General features: G+C 32.9%; 1 protein-coding gene across 9 annotated transcripts in view; it reads left to right on the forward strand.

Moving 5' to 3' along the window:
• The window catches only part of NOL4 (nucleolar protein 4), a 371463-nt gene that overhangs the window by 72949 nt on the left and 270979 nt on the right, over positions 1–27535 (forward strand). For 5 of the 9 annotated variants that reach the window (XM_012447283.2, XM_012447284.2, XM_012447285.2 and 2 more), the window contains one exon: positions 7341–7490. In XM_012447283.2, coding sequence (XP_012302706.1) covers positions 7341–7490 — 150 coding nt within the window. Of the gene's footprint in view, positions 1–7340; positions 7491–8437; positions 8501–27535 lie in introns of all 9 variants that reach the window. The other 4 variants (XM_064379302.1, XM_012447286.2, XM_012447287.2 and 1 more) reach the window with 2 other exon arrangements.

Raw genomic sequence — 27535 nt, forward strand, 5'->3', positions numbered from 1 at the left:
TAGATTATTTATAGATGATCTCTATAAATTCTTGAGTTTAGGACTCTTGAAAATTGAATGCTAGATACTTGTATTTATTTTACTATCTCCTCTTTTATATTGTCATTCTTTTCTTTGTTGTTTATGAATTATAAAGTTTAACTCATACTGCTTTAATTTGTAAATATTTTACTAAAATTGCTATCAATTACATGAACTACTTTATACTGATGATTTTGGCTGTTAGAATATCTAATTGATAACACTTAGACTAGAAAAGGTAATAACTATTTTTATTTATTGAGTTCTGGAATGTAAAATGTGCTACATTGACCTTAGTTTGAATTCCTTATTACAATTTCAATAAAAATCTTTTAGTGGATGTTATTTTTGATATATCAAAATTTTGACTTTCAAATATTATTTTTAATTAATTGGAAAATTTATGCAAACATTCTGTTTCAATCTGATTAGTATAATTGAGCAATATAACAGTGTCCTTGTCTGTCAATATCTTGCCATATTACCTGCAAAGCACATACAATGTCCTGTGGAGAACAGGAGTTAGGAAGAAGTTCAGGATAGTGATCTACTCCATTTTGATTATTTCTGCATCAGTTCTTTTTGTCTGGTTTTGTCATACTGGTGAAAGTTCATAATTTAAAAAGAAGTTGAATTTGAAATTCAGAAAAAGTATCTTCCAAATAGATCCCATAAGGAGAAGAGTCATGGAGACCTGCATGTCAGCCTTTTAACATAAATTGCACTTTGATTTTATTGTTATAAAAGTTAGTATCACTAAGCATAGTGTCTCTCATTTGTCAACTTCATATAATTGCCTTAAATTTTTATGTGTATTTGTATTATCTTACCAATTGGCAATTAGTGAGAAAGTATAAAGTTAAATAAGGGGTAACTCATTTTTAGCTTAACTTTTCTTTCCTTCAATCATTTGAGGGTGTTAATGAAGTACAATAAAAAATCAAATAAACCAATCATTTTGTTGAGCACAGACTTGCTATCACAAACTCTATTTACAAATTTGGTTAGTTTTGCTATCATATTAGCTTTAATATAAAGTTTTTTCAATAGTAGCTATGGTTTTCATAGCACCCTGAAGTGTCACATTAGATCAGTTAGTTTTTTGAGTTCTTGTTCTCTGAAGCTTTTTATGTTAATGATTGACCACAGGAGCTATTCTATAAAATGTTAACTGAATTAAGTAAATCAGTCATTTACTTATCTTGAATGACATAAAAAGGTTGATATCCTAGAGCTGGATTGTACTTGCTCACGAGAGCTAACAGGTAACTTTTTGGAAATTTTGCAATCCATTTGTGAAATGCAGCAATTGCCAATGGTTGAATAATATAAATTTATTAAGTAATTAATATTAAAAGGGGATATATATTCAAAACTTATCGTGAATAATTATTTTTATATAATGTAGCATTATTTATTCTCTTGAGGTGGTTCATCTGGTCTATAGTATCATTATGGTAAAAATATCGTATAATGGAGCATTATTGTGATTCTGTTTTCAACTTCACGTGCAGTGATTTCACACCAGTAGCTTGCAAGAAGGAATGGTGGAAGTGCTTATACAACATAGAAATTAGCAAATGACATCAGTCAGGACAGTTTTATAATTTTTGTTAATTGTCTTAGTAAAGCTGAAATATGTTTCCATTTTTTTTTTTTTTAATTTATTTGAGATGGAATTTTGCTCTTTCGCCCAGGCTAGAGTGAAGTGGTGTGATCTTGGCACACTGCAACTTCCGCCCCGTGGGTTCAAGTGATTCTCCTTCTTCAGCCTCCTAAGTAGCTGGGATTACAGGCGCGTACCACCACACTCGGCTAATTTTTGTATTTTTAGCAGAGACAGGGTTTCCCATGTTGGCCAGGCTGGTTTCGAATAGCTGACCTCGAGTGATGCACCCACCTTGGCCTCCCAAAGTGCTGGGATTACAGGCTCGAACCTCTGCACCAGGCCAGAAGTTTCAGTTTAATGAATAATATTTGTATAAGGGCAATAAATAGTTTAACAGTAAATTGCATACTATATCAATTACAAAAAAATATTGGGAAAAGTATTCAAAGATTGGTATGGAGTTTCATTTGCTGTATTATAGTTTAATCAAAACCATAGGTTGGCTAGAAATACAAGGGTTCAGCAAAAATCACTGAAAGTATTCTGTGAGAATTTGTCACCTATATGAAATTCATAGTAAGAAGTATCATATATTTTATTATAATTTATAAATTATATGCTACACATCTTTTATATCAGTACAGTTTATAATAACCTGATGTATTAGGTATTTTTTCAAGAGACGGTTCTTAAATATTTACCAGCACACTCTCATTGTCACCACTACAGTGTTGGTTGAGTCACCTATATTTTCACTTTCATTCCACTCTACATTGTGGATTGTTTGAGTTTGGATTGCATGAGCTCCTCTGCTTGGTTTCTTTTCTTTTGAGTTTTATTATTGTTATTTTTTGCATCCTTGAACTCAAAATCCGATATCATTAGCTACTATATATTTTAATAGCTTTATTGACATATAACTCACATATTATAAAATTAATCATATAAAGTGTATAATTCAATATTTGTAGTATGTTCAGAGGGTTGTACAACCACCATCATCTAATTTTAGAACATTTTGTCCCTCCTAAAAGATACTTTGTAGCTATTAACAGCCAGTCCTTATTTTTTCCTCCTCCCCAGTCCTAAACAAGCAATAAACTACTTTCATTATTTTTATTTTTATTTTTATTTTTTGAGATAGTTTCTCACTCTGTTGCCAAGGCCGAAATGCAGGGGCACAATCACGACTCCCTGTAGCCTCAACCTCATGGGCTCAAATGATCCCACAACCTCAGCCTCCTGAGCAACTGGGACTACAGGCATATGTCACCATGCCCAACTAATTTATCTATATTTTTAAAGAGATGAGGGTCTCACTATGTCTCGAACTCTTGAGCTCAAGAGATCCGCCTTCCACAACCTCCCAAAGCACTGGGATTACAGGTATGAGCCATTGCACTTGGTCCTATATCTATCTATATAAATTTACCTATTTTCTACATTTCATATAAATTGAATCATACAATATGTGTTTTTTATGTCTTTCATGGAACTTAATGTCTTCAACGTTTATCCATGGATGAATCAATACTTCATCTCTTTTTATGGTAGAAAGATATTTCTTTGTATGTTTATGCCACATTTTGCTTATTCATTTTTCAGTTCAGTGACATTTGAGTTCTGACTTTTTAGATATTACCAATATGCTGCTATTAATATTGATGTACAGTATATTTTGTGTCAACTTATGTTATCATTCCTCTTCAATGTGCGCGCGTGTGTGTGTGTGTGTGTGTGTGTGTGTGTATGTCATATATACATGATATCGGCTTACCAAGTTGTCTGGTAAGTCTATGTTTAACTTTTTGTTACTGCCAATCTGTTTTCAAAGCAACTGCATTATTTTGCATTCTCACCAGCAATGTATGAGGATTCCAATTTTTCCAGATCCTTGCCAATACTTGTTATTTTTGAATATAGCAATCCTAGTGCATGTAAAGTAGTGTTTCAGTGTGATTTTGATTTGAATTTCTCTAATCATGAATTATATTGAACATCTTTTCTTGTGCTTGTTTGTCATTTGAACATCTTCTTTGGAGAAATGTCTGTTCAAATATTTTGGCAGTTTTTAAATTGGGTTATTTGACTTTCTAGTATTGAGTTTTGTTTCGTATATTACGGATGTAAGTCCTTTATTAGATATATGATTTTCAAATATTTTCTCCCATTTGTATGAGATGTCTTTTTGTTGGTATTATTTGCATCATAAACATTTTAAGTTTTTATGTAGTTCAATTTATATTTTTTTCTTGTATTGCTTTTAATTTTGGTGGCTATAACTATGAGGACTTCACCTTACCCAAGGTCACAAACATTATCTTTAAATGACCTTGTACAAATTTTGAGTTTTGGTTCTAACATTTACATTGGTCATTTATTTTGATTTAATTAGTATGTATGGGTTGAGGTAGGGACCTGACTATTCCTTTGCATGTGGGTATATCGTTGTCCTGGCATTATTTGTTAAATTCTTTTCCTACTGCATTGTTTTGGCATGTCTTTTAAGATGAACTGAATAAATGTAAGACTTTATTTCTGAAATCTCAGTTTTATTCTACTGATCCATATATCAATTCACATGCCAATATCACACTATCTAATAAAGATTTTAGTGTAGTAAGCTTTGAAATTAAGAAGTGTGTGAACTCCAAATTTCTTCTTTTTAAAGACTATTTTGGCTAATCTTGTTTTCTTGAATTTACATGTACATTTTAAGGCTGACTTGTCAATTTTCATGAAAAGCTATTAGGAATTTTGGTAGTGATTGCATTGATCCTGCAAAATAATGTCTGAATTATTGCCACCTTAACAATATTGTCTTCTAGTCTATAAACATAAGGTGTATTTCAATTTATTTAGTTCATTTTAATTTTTTTCAGCAATGTTTTATAACATTCAGTGTATAGGTCTTACACTTTTTAAAACTTTATATCTAAATTTATTCCTAAATATTTCAGTGTTTTGAAACCCTTGTAAAAGAAATTATTTTTCCTGCTTCATTTTCAGATTGTTTATTGCTAATTAAAAAATACAATTGATTTTTAATACTGACTTGAAGTCATTTATTAGTTCTAAAGTTTTTTAGTGGATTCCTTAGAATTTTCTATATATGGAATTATATCATTTGTAAGTGACACACAAAGCATCTATAAAGATAGTTTTACTTCTTTCTTTCCAATTTGGGTGTGCTTTCTTTCTTTTCCCTGATTAATTTCCCTGGCTAGATTCACCAGTATGATGTTAAATAGATGAAGCTAGAGCAGCCATTCTTGTTTGGCTTCTATTTTAGGAGGAAAGCATTCAGTCTCTCACAGTTAAATAAGATGTTAGTTACAGGAGGTTTCTGTAGATGTCCCTTATGAAGTTGAGGAAATTCCTTTCTATTCCTAATTTACTTAGAATTTTTATCAAGAAAGTACATTGGTTTTTGTCAAATGATTTTTTTTCTGCATCTACTGAGATAATCATATATTTTTGTCTTTTATTATATTAATATGATATGTTAAATTAATTCATTTCATTGTGTTAAACTAATCTTGCATTCCTGGAATAATTCTACTTGATTGTGGCATATAATAAATTTGTAAATGTGGTTGGATTTGGTTTGCCTAGTATTTTATTGAGTTTTTTTTTTGTATTTATATTCATAAAGTATATTGTTCTATATATCTGTGATATATTTGGTTTTGGTATCAAGATAATGCTGGCCTCATTGGAAAATTTGGGAATTGTTTTCTCACTTATTGCTTTAAAAGAGTTTATGATGAATTCCATTGATTCTTTGAATGTTTGGTCTAGTGAAGCCATCTGGACCTGGGCTTTTTCTGTGTGTGAAAGCTGTTTTAATTACTAATTTTGTCTTCTTACTTGTGAAAGGCCTATAAAAATATTTTTATTTTTGTCAGCCAATATCAGTAATTTAAGTCTTTTTAGGAATTGTTAATTTTATATTATTAATTCTAATTTGTTGACATCACTTGTTTATGGCTTTTTTGTGATTTTTTAATTTTTGTTTTTTGTAAGGTCACTAATGATCTTTCTTTTATTCCTAATTTTAGTAATTAGAGTCTTTGCTCTTATTATATTTTATATAAGTAGAGCTTAAACTTTGTCATTTAAAAAGTTGTTTTCAAATACTGCCTTCTGGTTTTGCTGATTTTGTCCATTGTTTCCCACTCTCATTTGTTTCTCCTCATTTTTTACATATTCTCTCCCTCCTACTTGATTTTAGTTTAATCTTTTTCTGGTTACTGGGTGATTGTACTAGTGGATAGAGTTAGCATTTGAGTTTTCAGCTTAGGAAAGGTGGTTATCCTCTCAGGATTTAGGGGATAGGTCAGGAAGAGACATATGAAATTTTGTTTTTAGCTGTTTGGCCTAACATGTGATTTCCTATATATAGTTGTTTGAATATGTTGCATTAGCCACCACTACTTACAAGGACTACTGTATGTCAGAAAAATAAATAAAAAACAAAGCTAACAAAAAGCACCAAGGGACTTACTTTTGGTTTTGCAGTGAGCTCAATCTGCTGGGGTTGCTGTTCAAATAAACTCTTGCTATTTCATTGCACAATGATTTTGCTCAGATTATCACCCTCTAGTGCTGTATACTGGTGTTAATGGCTGTATTATTTTACTTCAAATTATGTCACAGAGTCCAAATAAGAAGTGCGTATGTATGTGTGTGTATGTTTGTGAGTGTTTGCAAGCAGGAAGCCCTTTTATGTTGCAACCATGTAAGATTAACTTTATTATCTCATTCCAAACTTATTTCTTACTCCTATTATCCATGAAAACTCTTTGTTCTTTGCTGTACTTCCCAGCAAAATGGCTTTTGCCTGGCTTCACTCCAACCTATGTCAAATTATATTTTTTCCTGGAATCTATTTCAACAGAAGGTGATATTTTCTCTGAATTCCTTCAGTGCTTTGCATATTTTTTATCATGGTCCTCAAAATGACAAGAGCTACCATTTACTGAGTATTCATTATATGACAAACAGTGGATTCCATCCTTTAAATGCATCATTTCATTTAATTCTTACAATTCTGTGAGGTAGGCTCTGTATTTTACAGGAGAGAAAAACTGAAATTTAGAGAAGTTTAAGTGATTTGCACAAAATATGCTGCTTCCAAGTAGAAGATCTAAATTTCACATAGATAATTTCTAGAGCTCATATTTTTAACCTTTACCATTTGTTGTTCTTTAGACCAATACTGATAGCATAAGAAATGTGTTTTCTTTCCTAGGATATATAATAACCTGGGATAACTCTGTGTTATTTCTTTCATTTCTCAGATTACAACTTCCAGGGCCCAGCAACTCAAAATTGTTTGGATGAATTAATAAATATCTAGAATTAAATTATCACAATAAAAATTTACTGAGCCTTAAAATTTATTTTAAAATAATTTAAGAACGTTATACTGATGGCTACGAATAAGTCATTATAAAAACTTAAAAGATAGAATTTATGGGTAAGCATGATTTATTCAATATTAACTATGACGAATGTCTTATGTTTCTTCAAGTTCTGTATGTAAGTAATGCATAAAATAGTAAAATATTCATTCATGAATTTTTGAAGTTTCCTATCTAGACAATTTGGTTGAAGTTATCAAAACATTTTGTTTTAATCAACTTTATGTATTAAATGCAAATTAGTTTATTAATCTTGTGGGATTTTGTTGTTGTTTTGCTTCCAGGATGGCGTAGGGGTAGATGAGAAGCTGTCTTTACGACGGGTAGCTGTGGTTGAAGATTTCTTTGACATTATTTATTCGATGCATGTGGAAACGGGGCCAAATGGAGAACAAATTCGAAAACATGCTGGACAAAAGAGAACTTACAAAGCAGTAAGTTAAAAAAGAAAAAAAAGAACATGCATTTTGAAATTTGATATTATGTATCCTTGTTAAAATGGGTTTGATAATTATAAATATTCTATCCTCAGCATAAATTAGACCATATGATGGTCATGCACAACATTTAAACTATAATTATTTTGGTTGTATGTTCACTAGTCTGTTTCATATAGTTTATACCTGTCTCTAGACTAATTTTCATATTGTTGCCTTTAAATATGTATAATATGTGGTAGTCCCAGTCAAATGCCCACAAATGGAAAGATATATTTGTATTATATATTCAATGTGTCATAGCATATGAATTATGGACTGGAACCATAAGAACTTTAAGACTACCACAACTGTTAACATTTATTTTCCATCAAATCATATTAATATGTTTAAGTATTTTCTAGTTCATAGTAATAATAAAAGAATAAGAACATTTTATGTATTTTTCTTATGTCATCTTATATTCAATGTATTTATCCTGAAGGATATGTGTTTCTTAATTTCTAAGATAGACTATTAAAAGATATGTGTTATTTTAATAGATCTAATGCCCTTGAAAGTTTAAAAATGGAGGTACATGATGTATTTGTCATACATTTTTGTAAAAAGCAGATTTAATTAACTGTTAGATATTGAAATATATATTGTCAAAATGAAGTAATGTATTATTTCTAAACTTTCTAATTATACCTACAGTTTGATCTAGACACTTTAATCTAGCTTTTTATTTAATTAAAAATTTTATAAAATAATATTACTATAGATATGTCATCCTATCCAGGAAAATTGAACAGTAAATTATTCTTCTCCTATATGAACAAACTGTACATCTGAATTAATTTGTCAGCAACAAGAATAATATCCTTTTTGAGAATTCTTATTGAATTTTGCTTTTGGCTACCTTTATATTAACTGTTTTCAGCTATATTGATATACAATATCAGTCTGGATCCATTTTTTTTTCAGATACAGAAAAATGTGTGAAATGCTCAAAGTTTCAAATACAGGTACATATGTTTGAAAATTAGCTACTGAGCATAAGAAATAGCTTCTTTTTCATAACTATTTTTTGCTATATTGCCAGGGTCATATTGAATCTTTGTAGTTGCATAATAACCCCTAATACATGTATTTATCCCTCCTTCTCTATGGTTTTGTTTCTTGGCTGTTTCCAAATTGCATGGTTTGTGGGCAGGCACTATTGTAAGTTTCCTTACATAATTCTGCCACATAAACTTTCTTTTCACTTGCACATTCCAGGAGACATTCTTATCATGACTAATGATAATGACCTAGCTTCTTGAGATATTTTTATATAAACTAACATTGCTGAATATACTCATTTCGCCTGTCTCCTAAACCAGGGTTATTCCTCTGGACAGTAATAGGAAAAAAAGAAATGTATGTTGACCCACTAATATCACTAACTGTGTAATCTTATAATAATGCATTTTCATGAAATAGCTACCTGAACTTGATAGGACTTTGCAAAAGAACTTTGCTAGGGATGCATAATTTCAATTGTATTAAATGAATAAAAACAAAAACCAAAGCAACAAGCAAAAATCAAGTGATTTCATTGTCAATAGTAGTGTGGCAGCCAAATCTGTTTATGTGCCAAAAGCAATTTAAAATGATTTAATTTTTAAAATGCATTTATTATAGACCTTTAATCAAAATACAGAATGAGTCAATGATTTAAATCCAAATCACTCGCCCTGTGTTTTGTTAGATAAAGTACAGAGAATCTGATCCATTGCCATTATGCATGCTAAACACTTACAATAAATTGGTAAACATGTTTCCAGTATACACAATTTTGAATTAAAATTAGGAAGACATTTTCTACATTTTGGGATAGGGATACCAACTTCGAAAGTATACACAGAATCTGAAACCTCATCTAATCCCTCTTGAGAATGTTCTATTGAATATCCTCTCCTTTCCCAAGTTTTTTATTTCCACGTCTAAAGTGTTGTCACCTTTTCCTAATACCATGAAGGTTCTTTGTGGCCTAAACTTTTTTCCTTTGATCTCTCTCAATTGAATTTTAATTGAGAAACATTTCCTTTTTATGCAATAATAATTTATTGTAGGAAAGAAACAAAATACAGAACTGCTTGCAATGCCGGTGAAACTGTGCATATGACTCTACAATGAATTTAAGTCTAATGCTAAAATTTGATGTAAGTGTTCAATTAATGGGGCATGAAGCTAAAATGTAATTTGAAATAGAATGGTTTAGTGCTATTAAGGCCATAGACTATTGGGCCAGACTTCAATTCTTAATACTAATGCTGAATTTGGCTAGGCATAGGTAGGATTAGCTAGATGCCTATTGCAATTATAATGGTTCCCATTAAGTTTAAGATTTCTTTCTAATTCTTAAACATTAGCTTAAAGAGCATGCATGATGATTATGTTTATTGACCTTCTTTTTCTCCTTTTAACTACATGGCCAAGAAACCATACTTATACAACTAATCATTAAAGTGTTTCATATTGTCTTAACAATATTATCAATAGATCTAGTGGTCATTTTATTTACTTTGCCTTTTGCAATTCTTTCTATGTTTTCACTCTGCAGGAAATGGTGGTCCTTTAATATTGGATTAACTTTTGAATGCATTTGGTTTTTCTATCTGCAGTATATCATTCCTTGAAATATCTAGGCATTTATACAACTTAAACTTTATTGCAATCTGATTTGACTTTAGATAAAATTGGAGGATATGTATTTTATTACTCATGAGCTCTTGAAAATCCACACAAAATGACACATTTTAGGAGTATGTAAAGGCTATCATAATTATTTTTTCAATCATTATTGAATTATGATATCTGTTAGGTCTTTTTTCTGCATTAGTATCTGTGTACATAGTAACTGTTACTGGTACATTGAATGTGTTTCTTTCAACATATTTGTCTGTAGTCAACTCTTTGTTATCTACATGAACAAAATGGAGAAGAGGTATGGACTATTCAATATTACTCATGTTTGAACTCAAAATATGTCCTTTTACTAAAAATTGAATGCAGATGTGGTTAGCAATTTGGAAAGTCACTTCAAAATTAATGATGTGACATTATAAAAATAACTTTGGATTGTGTTTTGTCTTTCAGTGTTTAACTCTTCTCAAATTCTGCCAAAACTTCACCTTCCATGAATACATCAGTGTTTTCTGGTTTTCTTTTATCAATTATATTATATCATAGGGTAAGCGAGTTCAGACACATTTCTTAAATTAGGGTCTAATCAAAGGGTTAAGTTTCAAAACTCTTTCTTGCTACGTGTAAAATCAGACTAACTGGTGGAAATCCAAGAACTAAGAGGGAAAGTCAGTGTTATCAATAGAGAAAACAGTCTGCGTATATCTGTGTATACACACATATACACACACAACTCATAGTGTGATATTGTAAACTTACATGTATTACTCATATATATAAAACTGCCAATAATTACATTCAAGTCAGGAGTGGAGAACATATGCTATAGCTAAAAGGAAATAGGCTGGAAGCCAGACAAACGCAGTTTCAAATTTCAAATCTAACACTCATTTCGTATCTGTACCACTTTTGGCAAATTATTTACTCTTTTCCTTTATATGGTGGATAATGATATACATAGTGTGCTAAAATGAATGAGTTACTATGTGTAAAGTGCTCGGCATATAGTAAACTTGTGAATGGTGTTATTTCTCTCCTTCTTTATCCAGTCACTATTCATGTTCCATGTAGAAGGACAGGCAGCAAAATTAACGTAGCTCTATCATTTACCCTAATTATAATTACGGATCTAATTTCCTATGCCCGCTCTGATGCCTCTGTGTTGGTAGATAGCAATAGTAATAATTGTCATGCATGCTTTTTTTGGTGCATCCTGTAGATGTCACTATCCCTGGAAGTTCGCCGTTTGGGTTTAAAGAAAGCATGAGGAAAGGCCAGAGTTCCTGTGTTTAGGAGCTCTCCTGCCAGATGAAATTTGTGAGAGTTCCAGTTATTTCATTTGTTTTCCCAAGATTAAATCTGTTAAACTATTTCAAATCAATTTTCTGGAAAAAAATAAAATTGGATCTTTTTAAAAAAACAATATTTTAATATGAATGGAATATTCCTTTCCAGAGTATAAAACAGTAGCATATTTATGTAGAATCTCTATAGCCCTACTCAAAAAATTAACAAAGAAAATCTTTATTCTATCACATCTAGGACACTTAACCTTAAAACTCTAGTTAGCATTATTATTATTATTATTATTATTGCCTAGTTCTTTTTATAAATACCTATTGGTTCACTATCTTTATTACTAACTAGAATATTCTAACTTGCACCAGTTTCTGCTAGTTTGTTATGTAAAAATTCCCAGAATTTTTGTCAACTTATAATGAGACTAATGAACCAAATTTGCAGCCATTATGTTGTGGAAAAAAAGCACTGGAGTAAAATTCAAGAGGTCTGAGCAATTCATTTAACCTCTTTGTGCATAGGCCACAGTTCGCTCACATATATGATATAATTCTATAAGACAGGGTTTGTAGAGTGTGCAGATCTTAACAGTGTTGAAATAGGGATTTATCTATATACTTTTGTGATTAGTGCCAGGAAGGCTTTGGGTTCCAAGCACATTTTCCTTCTGTGTCATAGTGCCTCAAGTTTTACAATTAGAACTCAATCTATTTGGGTTAAACTATTGACCCCTGTATCTTTATATAAAATCGAAATATTATTATGCAAGAGAATGTAGAAAATTAATGAAGCTTCTAAGAGTCATTAATACTGTATATGATCATTTAACATACTTGTTTCTGTTTCTCATCTCTAGCTGAATTTAAATCAAGCCAAGAGTGAGATAGAAAGAAAATGTGAGTCATTGACATAGAGTAATCTATTGACTTCCCAATTAGCATAGGACCTTCCTGGTTTTTTTTTGTTTTTTTTTTTTTTTTTTGTGACAGAGTTGTGCTCTTGTTCCCCAGGCTGGAGAACAATGGTGTGATATCAGTTCACTGCAACATCTGCCTCCAGGGTTCAAGTGATTCTCCTGCCTCAGTCTCCCAAATTGTTTGAATTACAGGCATGCACCACCATGCCTGGCTAATTTTATGTATTTTTAGTAGAGACGAGATTTCACAATGTTGTTCAGGCTGGTCTCGAACTCCTGACCTCAGGTGATCCACCCACCTTGGCCTCCCAAAGTGCTGTGATTACAGGCATGAGCCATTGCACCTGATCCCTGTGTGGCATCATACCTAATAGCCTTTAGTATGTGTTTGATGGTTAAAAGTTAAGAACTGTGTCATAAAGATGAGGAATAAGTCTCAGAAAACTCCATAGAAAAATATTTATTTTCAAAAAAAAGGAAACTATATCTATTCAAAATATTTAAAAAGTTAGAGTATATTTTGAAATAAATGAATATTATTACATGAAAAGCTCTGAGAATTAAATACATTTCTCAAAAAAAAGATGATCTAGGCATGCTTCACTCATAGAATATAAAAATACTGTGTGTTTGAGTCTCTTTCACTTCTTTTTACTATTGTGAATTTTTCCCTGTCTTGCCACAGATCTAAGTGCAAGTATAGGTTGTCTTTGAAGCAAAGGGGTGAAGAAAATCTCTATCAGGCTTAGAACTTAATTTTATGTCTGTAAGCCAACTTCTTTAATGTAGAAAGAAAATTAAGGAAAAATAATACCACAAACAAGTATAGGTTCCTGCCTATTTTATGCAGATGCATTGTTTTTTCCCCATTTTATTATTACAAACTAGAGCCCCTTAAATAAACTACTTCTCTAGATGTCTAACAGAGACAGAAAAAAATTAGAATGAATTATTCCAAATTCAAATTTTTGGTAGACTTTGTTTACCAAATAGTTTATTTTAAACTATTATTGAACTCTAATAATTGACACTGTTACTCAGTAAATCTGTGATCTAGAATCATATTTTATAGCCAGTTTACCTTAGAGAGTTTATAGATATAAAACAGCACTCAAACATAGATATTTTACAATAATTTTGTTAGGTTATTTTGCTTCTATACATAGATATAAAATATCTAGATATATCTGTATAGCTATAGACAGATCTGTATCTTCTATATTTATATATATATAGATATATATATATCCATCTATCTCTCTCTATATAGACATATATCTATATAGGTGCCTATATTATAGATATACATGTCTATATTACAGATATACATTTATATAGATATATGTCTATATTATAGATATAATGTATAGATATATATCTATATAGTTATAAATATACAAAGATGTAGATCTATCTATATATATCCTTATATATTTAGAGAGAGAACAAGATATATATATATATATATATATATATATATATATATATATATACATACATACATGCATACATACATGGAGAGAGAGAGAGATTGAGAGAGAGATATTTAACATAGGTGCTTCCCATTTGCTTTTCAGGGAAATCTTTGCTGTTCCATCAAATAATAGCATCACCTTTGAGGTAGAATATAAACACATTACTTTTCACATTGGTTTATTCATCAGTTACACATATACACCCCATATTTACACAAACATATATAGACTTTACACAATGATTTCTAAATATTAACTATAGATAATGAACATTATTCAGATTACTGTCAGATGTGTACAACATCTCAGAAGGAAACACTTAAAAATAAATCAGTGGCACAACAATTTAATTCATTAACTAGTAATCCTAAAACAAAAGAATAGCGTACTACCGTTCATTAAAATTGAATTATATCTCATATAGATGTAGTTGCTCATTGCGGTGGCCAGAGTAATAGTGCAAATCTGTAAGATTCAGAAGCTGTCTTCTTGGTAGTGGAGACAATCAAATGATGTAAGAGCTTATCCAAACAAGTTTACCATCAACTAATGTCACACATCACATGATCAATAATTTTCATGTTAAATTATAATATCCCAGTGAATATTTTTTGAAATACAATTTACCTTTTGGAGAAACTTCATTAGCTCTTTATGCTAGCCTAGTAAATTGCTACTTTAGTGCTCCCTAGTGGTGAAAAGGAGCCAATGCGCTTTGAAAAGAAAGCTGGTTAATGCCTCCTAGTGGGTGATTCTCACTCAGATCAAGAGGTTTGTTTTCCTTGCTACTCTGCTAGTGTAAAAAAAAAAAAAAAAAACAAATTCCTTAAAGTGCCTGCATGTATGCACCTGTATAAATAACTATATAGGTAACGAATTTGCATAGAGTGTAATAGCAAGGAGATGTAAGAAATGAAACAGTGGCATGAGATTATGGAGACAGAATGGTCCAGCTTTAATGCCAGCTAGACTTGATTTTAAATCCTGATAGTGTAAGTTCTACATGTGTGATGTTGGCATGTTATTATTTTGTAGGGTTGTTTTTAGGACTATAAATAATATATATAAAGGTTTTAACATAATAATTGCTTCAAACACTATAGATATCATAATAACGTGGTGAATAGAAAGATGGGTTTTTCTTTTTAATATGGAGTTGTTTTTAGGGTAACAGGTGTTGTAAATTGCTTTTATCCCCTATTAACCAGGTAATAAAAAGCCTACTTTTTTTCATGTCTACTATGCTCCTTAGTGACCGATGGATAACACCCACCCATGTCTTCATGATTTTCTCATAAATTGGAGAATATTATTCACTAGCTTTATGAACAGCAGACTTAGCTGTCTTATGATAAGTAAAGAGCCAGCTTTTACCTATTTTTATCTGTTTATCTGTTCTCCCCATTTTCCCCTCCACCCTCAATTTCCTGGGAATGTCCTGTCATAGTGAACACTTTCCTCAGCTGTATTTGAGGTTCTTGGTTATGGGTGAATTCCAAAAGAAACTGAGTCGGTAGCCTAGTTGCTGCTTCTGAGAATTTAGAATTTGGAACAAGAAATTTCTATCTTTCTGTGCTTTTTCTCATCAGTAGACAATACATAGACATGATATATTTGATTGGATATATTCATTAGTGTCTAATCATTTGTATAGTCTAAAGCAATATTCTCAATTGGGCCATATAGGCCTTAGGGGCAGGCAGGTGGCATTGCCCCAAGTACTCCAGGCCTTTTAATATCCCATAATATGCTAAGTTTCAGCTTCATCAATCCCCAGATACTGTGATAACCAAAATGCATCCTTGTTCTCTATTTGTAAAGGTCACCTGATGAGCACAGTAAACACTCCCAGTTGAGAGACATTTTATAAAGGAAACCACATAGCCAGTTCTCTACTTGGCACCTTTGAAAAAATGTGTTTCTTATTTGCCATTTGTTGAGCAATTCACTAATTCAGACAACTAATACTGCAACCGTGGTGCACTGTCATCATCTTACAGTCTCTGCACTTTGCCTGCATAGATACATGAAGGATGTGAAACTTGCTAGAGACCCTAGCAGAGTGAAGTGAAAACTTCGCCGTCTTTCTCTGTCTCCCTAAGATGACTAATTATTGCCTGCTTTGAATGGCTACAGCAACTGTATTCTTGGATATGTGTTCAAAAAGAATTGCTGGCTCCCCACTGAACAGTAGTGTGTAAGAAAGGTAAACTTTAACAAGGAGAGTTGCAACAGAAGCCTAGGAGGGTTTGAACATGCCAATGAACTCTAGACCAAGAAAGTGGCATTCTGTTTGTGGTTCTCCCCCAAGCCCCAGAGTAAATATAAATGTATCATATTACACATGCTCTTCAGGAAAAATCAAGACAGTAAGTGGTTTTCCACACTCCATGTAAGTAATTGTGTATTTTAATGTAGTTCTTCATGTCACAAGTAATTCTATAAACATTTACTTTCCTGAGTTATCTTAATATAATATTTAATGATTATTTTACTATTAGTGAACATGTATGAAGAAGATCTTTTTCATTGCCCATGTGCTTATTTTTTTCATCTAGTATAAGAATTCTCTGTTATGCCAATGTTTTCCTTAGCAGCCAAATATTCGATCATGAGAAATAACACAGCTGGATGTGGTGGCTCATGCCTGTGATCTCAGTGCTTTGGGAGGCTAAGATGGGAGGATTGCTTGAGGCCAGAAGTTTGAGACCAGCCCTGAGCAACATAGCTAGATGCTATCTCTACAAAAAATAAAAATAAAAAAATAAGCTGAGCATGGTGGAGCACTCCTGTAGTCCTAGCTACTCAGGAGGCTAAGGTGGGTGATCGCCTGCACAGGAGTTTGAGGCTGCAGTGAGCCATTATCATGCCATTGCACTGCAGTCTGAGTGACAGAGTCCCTGTCTCTTAAAAAAAAAAAAAAAAAGTAAAGTAAAATAGAAAGAAGTGACACAAAAATAGCACCCACAAGTTTAGGGATACATCTTCAGTTTGACTATCTCTTTTTTGAAATGGTTTGATTTACTCAATGAATGGCTATTTTAATTATTGTAAAATAAAGTTCTAAATTAAAGATATTAATTAGCCAGGAGCAGTTGCTCATGCCTGTAATCCCAGCACTTTGGGAGGCTGAGGTGGACGGATCATGAGGTCAGGGGTTTGAGACCAGCCTGACCAACATGGTGAAACCCCATCTCTACTTAAAAATACAAAAATTAGCCAGGCGTGGTGGCACACACCTGTAATCCCAGCTACTTGGGAGGCTGAGGCAGGAGAATCACTTGAACCCAGGAGGCGGAGGTTGCTGTGAGCCGAGAGTGCACCATTGCATTCCAGCCTGGGCAACAGAGCGAGACTCTGTCTAAAAAAAAAGATGTTAGTTATTGTAAAAAGCTAAAGTAAAGCTCTTTTGTGAAAATCAATATATCTGACTTTGAAATATAATCAGTAAGGCAAAAAAAAAGTTTCCAGTGAAAATTAATTACAATTTAACATAAACCACATTCTATTTCTTGCTTGATTATACTTCGATCTACTAATGTATACTGATGTAGTACCAAATCCATCTGATGCTGCCTTAGAATGTTGCTACCTGTATATGTTTTCCTCCTCTAGTTTCTTTATATCATATAGTAAAACGCTTTGCCTTCTTTTAAGCCGTTTTTGCCTCTGGTCTAGTGCTTGTACCATTTCCCTATCTTTGGAGAATACTGACTTCCTACCTCTGTACCACATTCACTTTTCATTTCTTTTATTTTGTGTTGAACGCATTTGCCTCAAATCTCCAAATTGTTTTACTGACTTCCTACCTCTGTACCACATTCACTTTTCATTTCTTTTATTCCGTGTTGAATGCATTTGCCTCAAATCTCCAAATTGTTTTTATCTGTCTGAAAAACTGATTTGAATCATCTGAAAATACTCCTGCCTGCCTTCTTCAGATTTGCCAACCTTTATTTCAAATTTGATCACATACCCATCAAGGTCTGAGCACCACAAACTAACTTTGGATGGACAGAGTGCATTCCTCTGCTTTAGACCAGTGTTTTATTTTTCATTAGATATCATAATCCATTTGTGGCTCATCAAGTTAATTTAATGGGCTGTGATCACTTTTAAAACATGAAATAGAGAAGCAAATAGACATAATCAGTTTGATTTTATGAATGTGTGTATGTGCTAGTTATGATGTAAAATGTATTTACCTGCACTGAATGTTGGAAAGCCTTGCTTTAAATGGGCACTATGATTTCAAGCTGCCTAAAGACTGCCCAATAATCACTTCCACCTACCCTATCAATTCTGCTCTTGGTATATTCTTAGATTTTCCTGACATAACAATTTGTTCCGAAGTTAAAATTACCTTCAGACTCAAACCCAAATTTTCATTCCTATTAGTTAAATATACTCTTTAAGGTTGCTAGATTTAACAAATAAAATACAGGATGACCAGCTGTATTTGATTTCAGATAAACAATAGTTTTAAAAATATGTTTGGCTCCAGTATTGTATGTTTATCTAGAATTCAAACTGAATTGGGTGTCTTATATTTTATCTAGCAAACTTAATCCTGTTTAAAAATCAACCCAGATACTCCTGACTTGGTTAAATCACTCATCTCAACTAGGTAAAGAGGCAAGGGTAGTTGAATGGTGTGAAGACTAAAGGGAGAACATGATCAGAGAAGAAGGGAGGAAAAGAAAATGTGAGCTGTGCTTCTCTACAAATGGCACACTGGAGTAATTCTAATATTACCAGAGTTGTAACAAAACAAGCAGTACTGCAGGATTGTTAGGAACTCAAAGAAAATATGAGAATCCTCCATCAGGGAGCATGAGGATTTGGGAGTGATTGTGCAAATCTGACAGTTTCCTGGTTTTGCTATCAGAAACATCATTTAGGCACAGGAATTCTGTTGGTCTTTAACAAATATTCAAATGTCAGTTAGATACTCTAGCTATAGATAGATGAGTAGTTAGGATTCTGAAGCAAACTTCTTAAGAGATACAGTGAATACAAATTTGTTTAGGCAGGACAGTATGTCTGTCTAACTGATTATTGCTAGACATGAATATTTTATCTGAGAGTTTTCTTGTTGAGTCCTGATCAAAGCCTTTTTCAGAGTTGCTTTGAAACTAATCAAACAATTATCAATAGATAATTTCAATATTTTTATATATCCAGGCACATTAGTGCTGTAGAACCATATTGAGTAGTATTCAGGGATAATTATGGTGCCTATGCATTCAATAGATATTTCTTGAATAAATAAATATGTAGTCAAAAAATGTCTTTATCTTTGAAAGACTGTTTCCTTACACATATCTACAAATTAATTATTTCTTCTGTAGTAGTATAGCAATGTACACTGCTAGTCCTTTCTCATGCACAAATGGGTAAAAAAAATCTATTTTAATAGAAAAGAAAATTAGTTTCTGAGCATTGCAATTTTGTAACACATCTAGAAAAATATCAAAGCCATGGCTATATGTAAGTTACCACATTATATTCCACTTGGCCCCAAATATGACAGTGGTTGCACACCTTTTTAAGTCCTAAACTTCTCTCTTGAGGTGTATGCAAAGATATACACTCTATAAAACAGAAAAAGACAGAGAGATGTTCCTTGAATTGGAAATGTGCAGAGTCTAGATTTCTTTTCTTCAGATAGAGGACTCTCTGGGGTTTTGTTTCCTGTATATTTATGAATCATGACATATGCGCTTTTAATAACATTTGGATTTATAGGCTCTGTTCAATTTAATTTTAATTTTATATTTTACAAATAAATTTTCTATATCTTAATTAACCAGTTATATATATTGCAGAGGGTTTGTGATACAATTTTTCTCAAATATAGTAAGATAAACAAATTTCACTGGCAGATTATTTCTAATTTATTCTTCATCCATGATCCCCAAGATATTCATAAGAGAAAATGTCAGAAGTTTGGCCTCAAGGGCAAATTCTTTTAGGAGCGTAGAGTTTGATATTTGGCAAAAGCTACAGTGTTTATATATTTATTCTGGTAAAATAAAGATATCATTGCTATTCTCTAGATTCGTTTTTAAAACAAAAGATGGAGAAAGATGATTTAAATGATTAGTATAATTATATGAATTTTTGTTTGCTCTAAAGCTCAATATCTGAAAAGGAGCACAATATACCAAAGTACCAAATTATATTTTCAAACTACTGATATTTAGAAACACTAATCATTTTTATTACACTAGTGAATTTAGGTTAAAATTGTATAATTTTGGTTAATAAATCTTTTGATTAGCTTATTTTTATAAAGTGATTGTTACTACTCATGATTCGCGAATGTCACATGATGTCTCTATTTCAGTTCGCACATTAGCTTCATATCTTAGACCGAGAATGGCTTCTCTGCTGGTGAATTTCTTCTTACAATTAAATGTCTTGTTCCTTTAGGAATAGACAGTTATTTACATTCCTCTCATAAATTCCATTAAAAATGGAAGTCCAATGCATTTACTGACTGGCTGCTAAAATATTATAGCATTGTCACAGAGCCATCATTTTAGTTATTAGTTTTGCTGGAATGGAACAGATGGCCTGTTGATTTTTTCCAGGCAGAGCACTGTATTGTTACTCCATAGTCTGAATTGTTCTTGTGGAACTTTGTAACCTGAGACAAGGTACAGAGTGTTTGATTGACCCTTGTATTTAGAAAGGTCACCGCAAACTGGTTAGAGCATTTTACACTTATAAAGAACTTCACACCAGGAAACATTATAAACATTTTAGAATAATTAACCTATGCTGAGAGGTTAATATCCCAGCTCTTTACGGATGAAGCAGTCTCTATCTTTTTTAATATTGATAACTGGGAGTGGCTATAAAACAGTGATTAAAGTGATAGTCTTTGAAACCACAATAGTGAGTCTTGTCTCTTGTACATAATGGGCAACATACACTGAAGCTTAGCTCTGTCATCTGTTAAACAGAGATCATGGTAGTGATCATGGTAATCTGTTTGTGGGATTGTTGTGAGGATTAAATTATGAAACTCATGTAAAGTTCTGATTCAGCATAATCCATTTACTAAATACTCAATTAATGGAAAACAATCAGACATAGATTGCTTGATGACATTTTCTTCTGTGTAATACAGCCAAAACAAATAATTGTCATGTAATTAATGAGAATCTTAATTTTGAGAATTGTCAACTCTCCACCATTTCAGGGACCAAAGATTTGCAGGTGTGTATATAATACAAACTGAATAGTTAGAAAGCCTTTTTATTGAATAACTTAGAAATGAAATATTGCAATTAGAGAGGAAGGATACTTGGGACTGAGAAAAGAAGACATGGTCAAATTCCCCATGTTTTAAAATTATTTTCTGTTATTAGTTATTACCTTAATTTGCACTATTTTATGGCTTGAGTTAAGGAGATAAACCTGCATTACATACTTAAGATACATATTCTGAAAAAATAGAGCAAATCAATTATTTGTTATTAAATTTTTTTGATTAACTTCTTCCATTGTTCTTACTTTGTATTACTTGAGATCCAAGTTGGAAAGGTAACTTATTTCTGGAGACTCTGATATTAAAAAAGAAAATGTAAGAAAACTTTATTATTATATATTATTGAATTTACAAGATGAGTTTTGCAAATTGTTCGCTTGTGGTTGCTTTTAAAATTTCAGATTTTTTGATAGCTCACATGGTTACCTTAACTACATTGTGTTAAGGTGAAGACTTACAATATTTAGGAACTACCAGTATTTGGCCTTATAGTTGTAGGGCTTTTTAAAGTACCATTTTTTTTTCTTCTTCAGAAAAGCAGGACATTGGCAAAGTAGACAATTATATCTGTCTGTGGATTTTTCAGGAATGTATTCCCAAGAGTTTTCTTGTCTTTTTTTATAACCTACAGATGGAAGATAGGAAAGCATGCCCTATAGAACTTAATCATTGCGCTTTCTGCAAGTGGATAAATTTATCACTAGGTTACTAATGTGCTATTTTTGCTCCAGAGGCTGATTTTATTGTTCTGTCCATCAAAAGATGCTGTAGTTAAATTACTTTTATGTAGAAGTATTACTACACTTTTTGGATGGTAAAGGTTATTTCTACTTCTAATTTATGGCAATAATTTAATCTATTATTTTCTGTATTACTGATGAATTCCAGTCCTAATGGACTTAGAATGTAATATTTCCACTGAAAACACTATCATTGTTTCCCAATACACAAATGAATTAAGGCCTTTAGAAGTGGTTAGTTATGAAAAATTTACCTTGTGCCACAATTCCCCCACTCCTAAACCATAGCTAATTCTGAAATGGCCTTGATGTCTGGGGTGACACCGAAGTTCTTTGTCTCCACAGCTGAGGAAATCAAGAACGCAGATACACCAAGGGTGAGGTTTGAGCAGAAATTTCATAGGCAAAAGAAAGAGAACAGTTCTCTGCTACAGAAAGGGGTCCTGAAAAAGTGTTGCTGTTCTGCTGGGAAATGCAAGGGTTTTTATAAGCAAGTTAGTGGGGAGGGAGTATCTCATCTATATAGGGCATGGAAAATCTGTTAGGACTAAAGTGTGTCATTTGCATAGGGTGTGACCTCTGGCAGTCCCCACCCCAACCTTTTATTGCCCAGGCAGGTCCTTAGCCTGAGTTAGTCCATGTTGCTTATCTTTTTCCCAATTTGCATGTGCTAAGCGGAGTGCAGAATCCTCATGGTAGACATGGTAAGCCCAAGGTAGTTCTTTCTATCAGTGCAGCTGTAGGCATCACCCCTGTACAAGCTTCTAGCTTCCTTATCTGAGTACGTCCCAAAAAGGAAAGGAATGTGCTCATTAAGGCCCACAGTGCTTACTGGGACCCACTGTATGAATGTGAAAGTTGCTAATTACACAGAAGGCTCCCTCTTTGTGCTGGAACTTGCTTCCTTATCTCTGTCTGCAGCTTGATCATCCAGGCTGTTAGAGTAGAAAGTCTGCTGAGGACTCTTTCCCCTGTTTGCCTAGTTTCTTCCTTCTCTCTCAATTCACTGTTAAAAAATAATAACAATAACAAATCTTTTCCATGACTCAAGTTGAAGAAAGTTTAAGAAGCACTGACTTTTTCTATGATGACATTTTGATGCTTTGGGTTTTGTGAAATATATATATATTTGCCACTTATATATAAGCCACTCGTGGTTCATTAAATATACAGAAATAGACCAGTATTTGAGAAATTCATGTTTTACCTCCAGCATTTTACTTTGTCCCCTGCTGTGTAACAATGACAATTCATTTCATCTCTTTACAGCAGTCAACCAATTCGTCAAAAGGTTACTGGAAAATCTGTTTTAACCATTTGCTAAAATACTGGCAGTAAAAGCACAGTGAAAAGTATAACATTATATAAACATAAGAAAAGAAGTCTAAATTCATACAAAATAACATTTCTAAGAAATACATGCCTCATAATTATATACTTGATAAATAATGTTAGGTCGTTAGTTTATAAGGTTCAATATGGCCATATTCTAGTTCATCCTTTGCATATTTATTTTTTGTTGTGAGCAGTGTATTTAATATGTGGTTGATCACATGGAAGTTGTGTTTATTTAGTGCTTAGTTCAGAGGGATCAAGACTAATATCTGTTCTTCATGTTTTGCATCATTATCACTAATGAGAAAGAGTGTTTCTGTGTTTATGAACAAATTCTAAGGAAATCCTCTTTATCTTTCTGAAATATAAAAAAATGTTTTTAAGAATACATTTTCTTTTTTTTTATTGCATTTTAGATTTTGGGGTACATGTGAAGAACATGCAAAATTGTTGCATAGGTGCACACGTGGCAGTGTGATTTGCTGCCTTCCTCCCTTTCACCTATATCTGGCATTTCTCCCCATGCTCTCTCTCCCCAACTCCCCATCCCCCACTGTCCCTCCCTTATTTCCCCCCAACAGACCCCAGTGTGTAGTGCTTCCCTCACTGTGTCCATGTGTTCTCATTGTTCAACACCCACCTATGAGTGAGAACATGCGGTGTTTGATTTTGTGTTCTTGTGTCAGTTTGCTGAGAATGATGCTTTCCAGGTTCATCCATGTCCCTACAAAGGACGCGAACTCATCGTTTTTGATGGCTGCATAATATTCCATGGTGTATACGTGCCACATTTTCCCTGTCCAGTCTATCATCGATGGGCATTTGGGTTGGTTCCAGGTCTTTGATATTGTAAACAGTGCTGCAATGAACATTCGTGTGCATGTGTCCTTATAGTAGAACGATTTATAATCCTTTGGATATATACCCAGTAATGGGATTAAGAATACATTTTCAAGTGAACAAATATTCTATAAAATGTTCTGTACTATATATTCAAAATCCAATTTCTATCCAGAAACAGAATAGTGACATTGGAAAACTGGGTCCAGTGTCGCTATTTATGAATGATTATAGCATTTTACATAGTTAATTGTAATATAAGTAGAATAATATTTTTAGTATCTGAATCAAAATATCTTTTAATTTCTGTTCTTTCTAGGTTTTATTTGCAACTGCTATTATATTGCAAGAAAGATATTAGGACTTCGATAAATGAACTGCCTTGAGGGACATGTCCCTGAGTTTTATCACTGTTTATGAACATCTATTTAAAGTTGATTTAACATTTCAAACATTCATTCCCAGCAAATGAGAACAGGTCTTTCATTAGCGTAAGGGTCATAGAGGTGCTTAGCATAGGCCTCAAGTTAGAAGAGGATTGGTGCATAAGCTTTCAATGCTATCTCTGAATGAGGTTAAAGAAGGATGCCCACAGAATCAAATGGCAGTATTTCATCACATAGATTTAATTATGAAACGTAATTATTCAAATATACCATACTTTAAGAATATTCCAAGGACAGGACACTGTTTTAATTTTTTTTGTTTTTTAAGAGGCAGGATCTCACTCTGTCATGCAAGCTGGAGTGCAGTAGCATAATAATAGCTCCCTGCAACCTCAAAGTCCTGGGCTGAAGTGTGCCTCCTGCCTCAGCCTCCTTGACTCGCTGGGACTACAGACACACACTACCATGCACAACTAATTTTTAAAATTTTATATAGAGTTAGGATCTATGTTGGCTAGGTTGTCATGAACTCTTCGCCTCAAGTGATCCTCCAGCCTCAGCCTTCCAAATTGTTGGGATTATAGGTGTGAGCCACTATGTTGAAAACTTCAGCAATGAAGGTTGTCTAGGACATTTTCTTTTTCTTTTTTCTTTTTGCTAGCTTTATTGAGGCATAATTGGCAAATGAAAATTGTAGCCAGGTGCAGTGGCTCATGCCTATAATCCCAGAGCTCTGGGACACCAAGGTGGGAGGATTGCTTGAGGCCCAGGAGTTCAAGACCAGACTGGGCAACATGGTGAGACCTTGAATCCACCAAAAAAAAAAAAAAGAAAGAAAGAAATAAAGAAAAAAGCTGGGCATAGTAGTGTGCACCTGTAGTCCTAGCTAATTGGGAGGCTGAGGCAGGAGGATCAATTGCTTGAGCTCAGGACTTTGAGGCTACAACGAGCTATGATTTCAGCACTACACTCCAGTCTGGGCAATAGAACGAAACCCTGAGAAACGTCTCAAAACACAGATTGTATATATGTTACGTGTACAACATTTTTTTTATACATATACATTGTGAAATTATTACCACAATCAAGCTAATTATCATATCCATCACCTCATGTAGTGACCATTTGTGGGTACATGTGGTAACACTTGAGATTTACTCTATTAATGAATTTTAAGCATACAATACAGAATTATTATCTACAGTCACTATGCTGTACATTTGACTTATTCATGTATCTCCAGAACTTATTCATACTACATAGCTGAAACTTTATACCCCTTGACCATTATCCCTCATTTTCCCTACCATCCAGCCACTGGAACCACCACTGTGTTCTACTCTCAGTTTTTATGAATTTGACCTTTTCAGTTTCCATATACAGGTGAGATTATGCTTGTCTTTCTATGTCAGATTTGTTTCCCTTATCATAAGATCCTCCAGCTTTATACATGTTGTTGCAAATGACGAGATTTCCTTTATTTAGGGCTGAATTATATTTCATTATATGTGTGTAATGACATGAAATATATATGTATATATACACATATAAAATTAAATGTATAGATTATGTATTTTCTTTATCTATTCATTAGTGGACACTTATGTTGTCCCCATATATTTTCTTTTTTTTGAGACAGAGTCTCACTCTATTGCCCAGGCTGGAGTACAGTGGCATAATCTAGGCTCACTGCAAACTCTGCCTCCTGAGTTCAAGTGATTCTCCTGCCTGAGCCTCCCAAGTAGCTGCCATTACAGGTACCTGCCACCATGCCTGGCTAGTTTTTGTAATTTTAGCAGAGAAGGGGTTTCACCATATTGGCCAGGCTGGTCTCAAGCTACTGACCTCAGGTGATCCACCTGCCTCAGCCTCCCAAAGTGCTGGGATTACAGGTGTGAGCCATCTCACTTGGCCTAGTTGTCCCTGTATGTTAGCTATTGTGAATAAGGCTGCAGTGGACATAGGAGTGCAGATATCTCTTTGAGATAATGATTTCATTTCTTTTGGATATATTCCCAGAAGTGGAATTACTGGATCATTTAGCAGTTCTATTTTCAATTTCTAGGAGAACCACCGTATTGTTTTCCATAATGACTGGGTTGATTTACATTTTCACCAGTAGTGCACAAGGCTTCCCTTTTCTCATTTCCTTGCCAATACTTTTTATCTTTGACTTTCTGATAATAGCCATTCCAACAGGTGTGAGGTGACATCTCATTGTGGTTTTGATTTTTATTTCCTTGATGATTAATGATGTTGAACATTTTTTCATATAGCTGTTAGCCATTTGTATGTCTTCTTTTGGGAAATGCCCATTCATGTCCTTTGCCTATGTCTTAGTCTATTTGGGCTGCTATAATGAAATAACCTAGACTGGACAATTTATAAGCAATAGAAATTTATTACCCATAGTTATAGAACTTAGAAAGCCCAAGACCAAGGTACCAACATGTTTAGTGTCTAAGAAACAATTCCTCATAGATAGTGACTTCCTTCTTGGTGGAAGGGCAAAAGAGACAAACACACTCCCTCAGACCTTTTCTATATGGGCAGTAATCTCATTTATGAAAGTACAGCCTCCCAAAGACCTCACATCTAAACACTACTGCACTGGGGATTAAGTTTCAACAAAAAAGTTTAAGAAGACACAGACATTCAAAACATAGCAACCCATTTTAAAATCAGGTTATTTGTTTTATTGCTATTAAGTTTTATTGCTATTATTTGTTTTATTGCTATTAAGTTTTTGAGTTCTTTATATATTGTGGACATTAACCCTTTATTGTGTATGGTTTGCAAATGATTCTTCCTATTCTATGGGTTGTCTATTCATTGTATTCATTGTTTACTCTGAGGAAGATTTTTAGTTTATGTAATCATATATATATATATACACACACACAGTATATATACTATATATAGTATATATTGCTGTTTATGTAATCCTATATATATACACTATATATATATAGTTTGTATGTGTGTACACAAGCACACATATATATGTAATCCTATATACACACAGTATATATATATTTATACACACACACATACACACACCTACATATATACATGTATATATATATTTTATTTTAGTTTATG

The sequence above is a fragment of the Aotus nancymaae genome, unplaced genomic scaffold (genome assembly GCF_030222135.1).
Source record: "Aotus nancymaae isolate 86718 unplaced genomic scaffold, 86718_ANA_hifiasm-v0.15.2.pri h1tg000020l, whole genome shotgun sequence".
Taxonomy (NCBI): Eukaryota; Metazoa; Chordata; class Mammalia; order Primates; family Aotidae; genus Aotus; species Aotus nancymaae.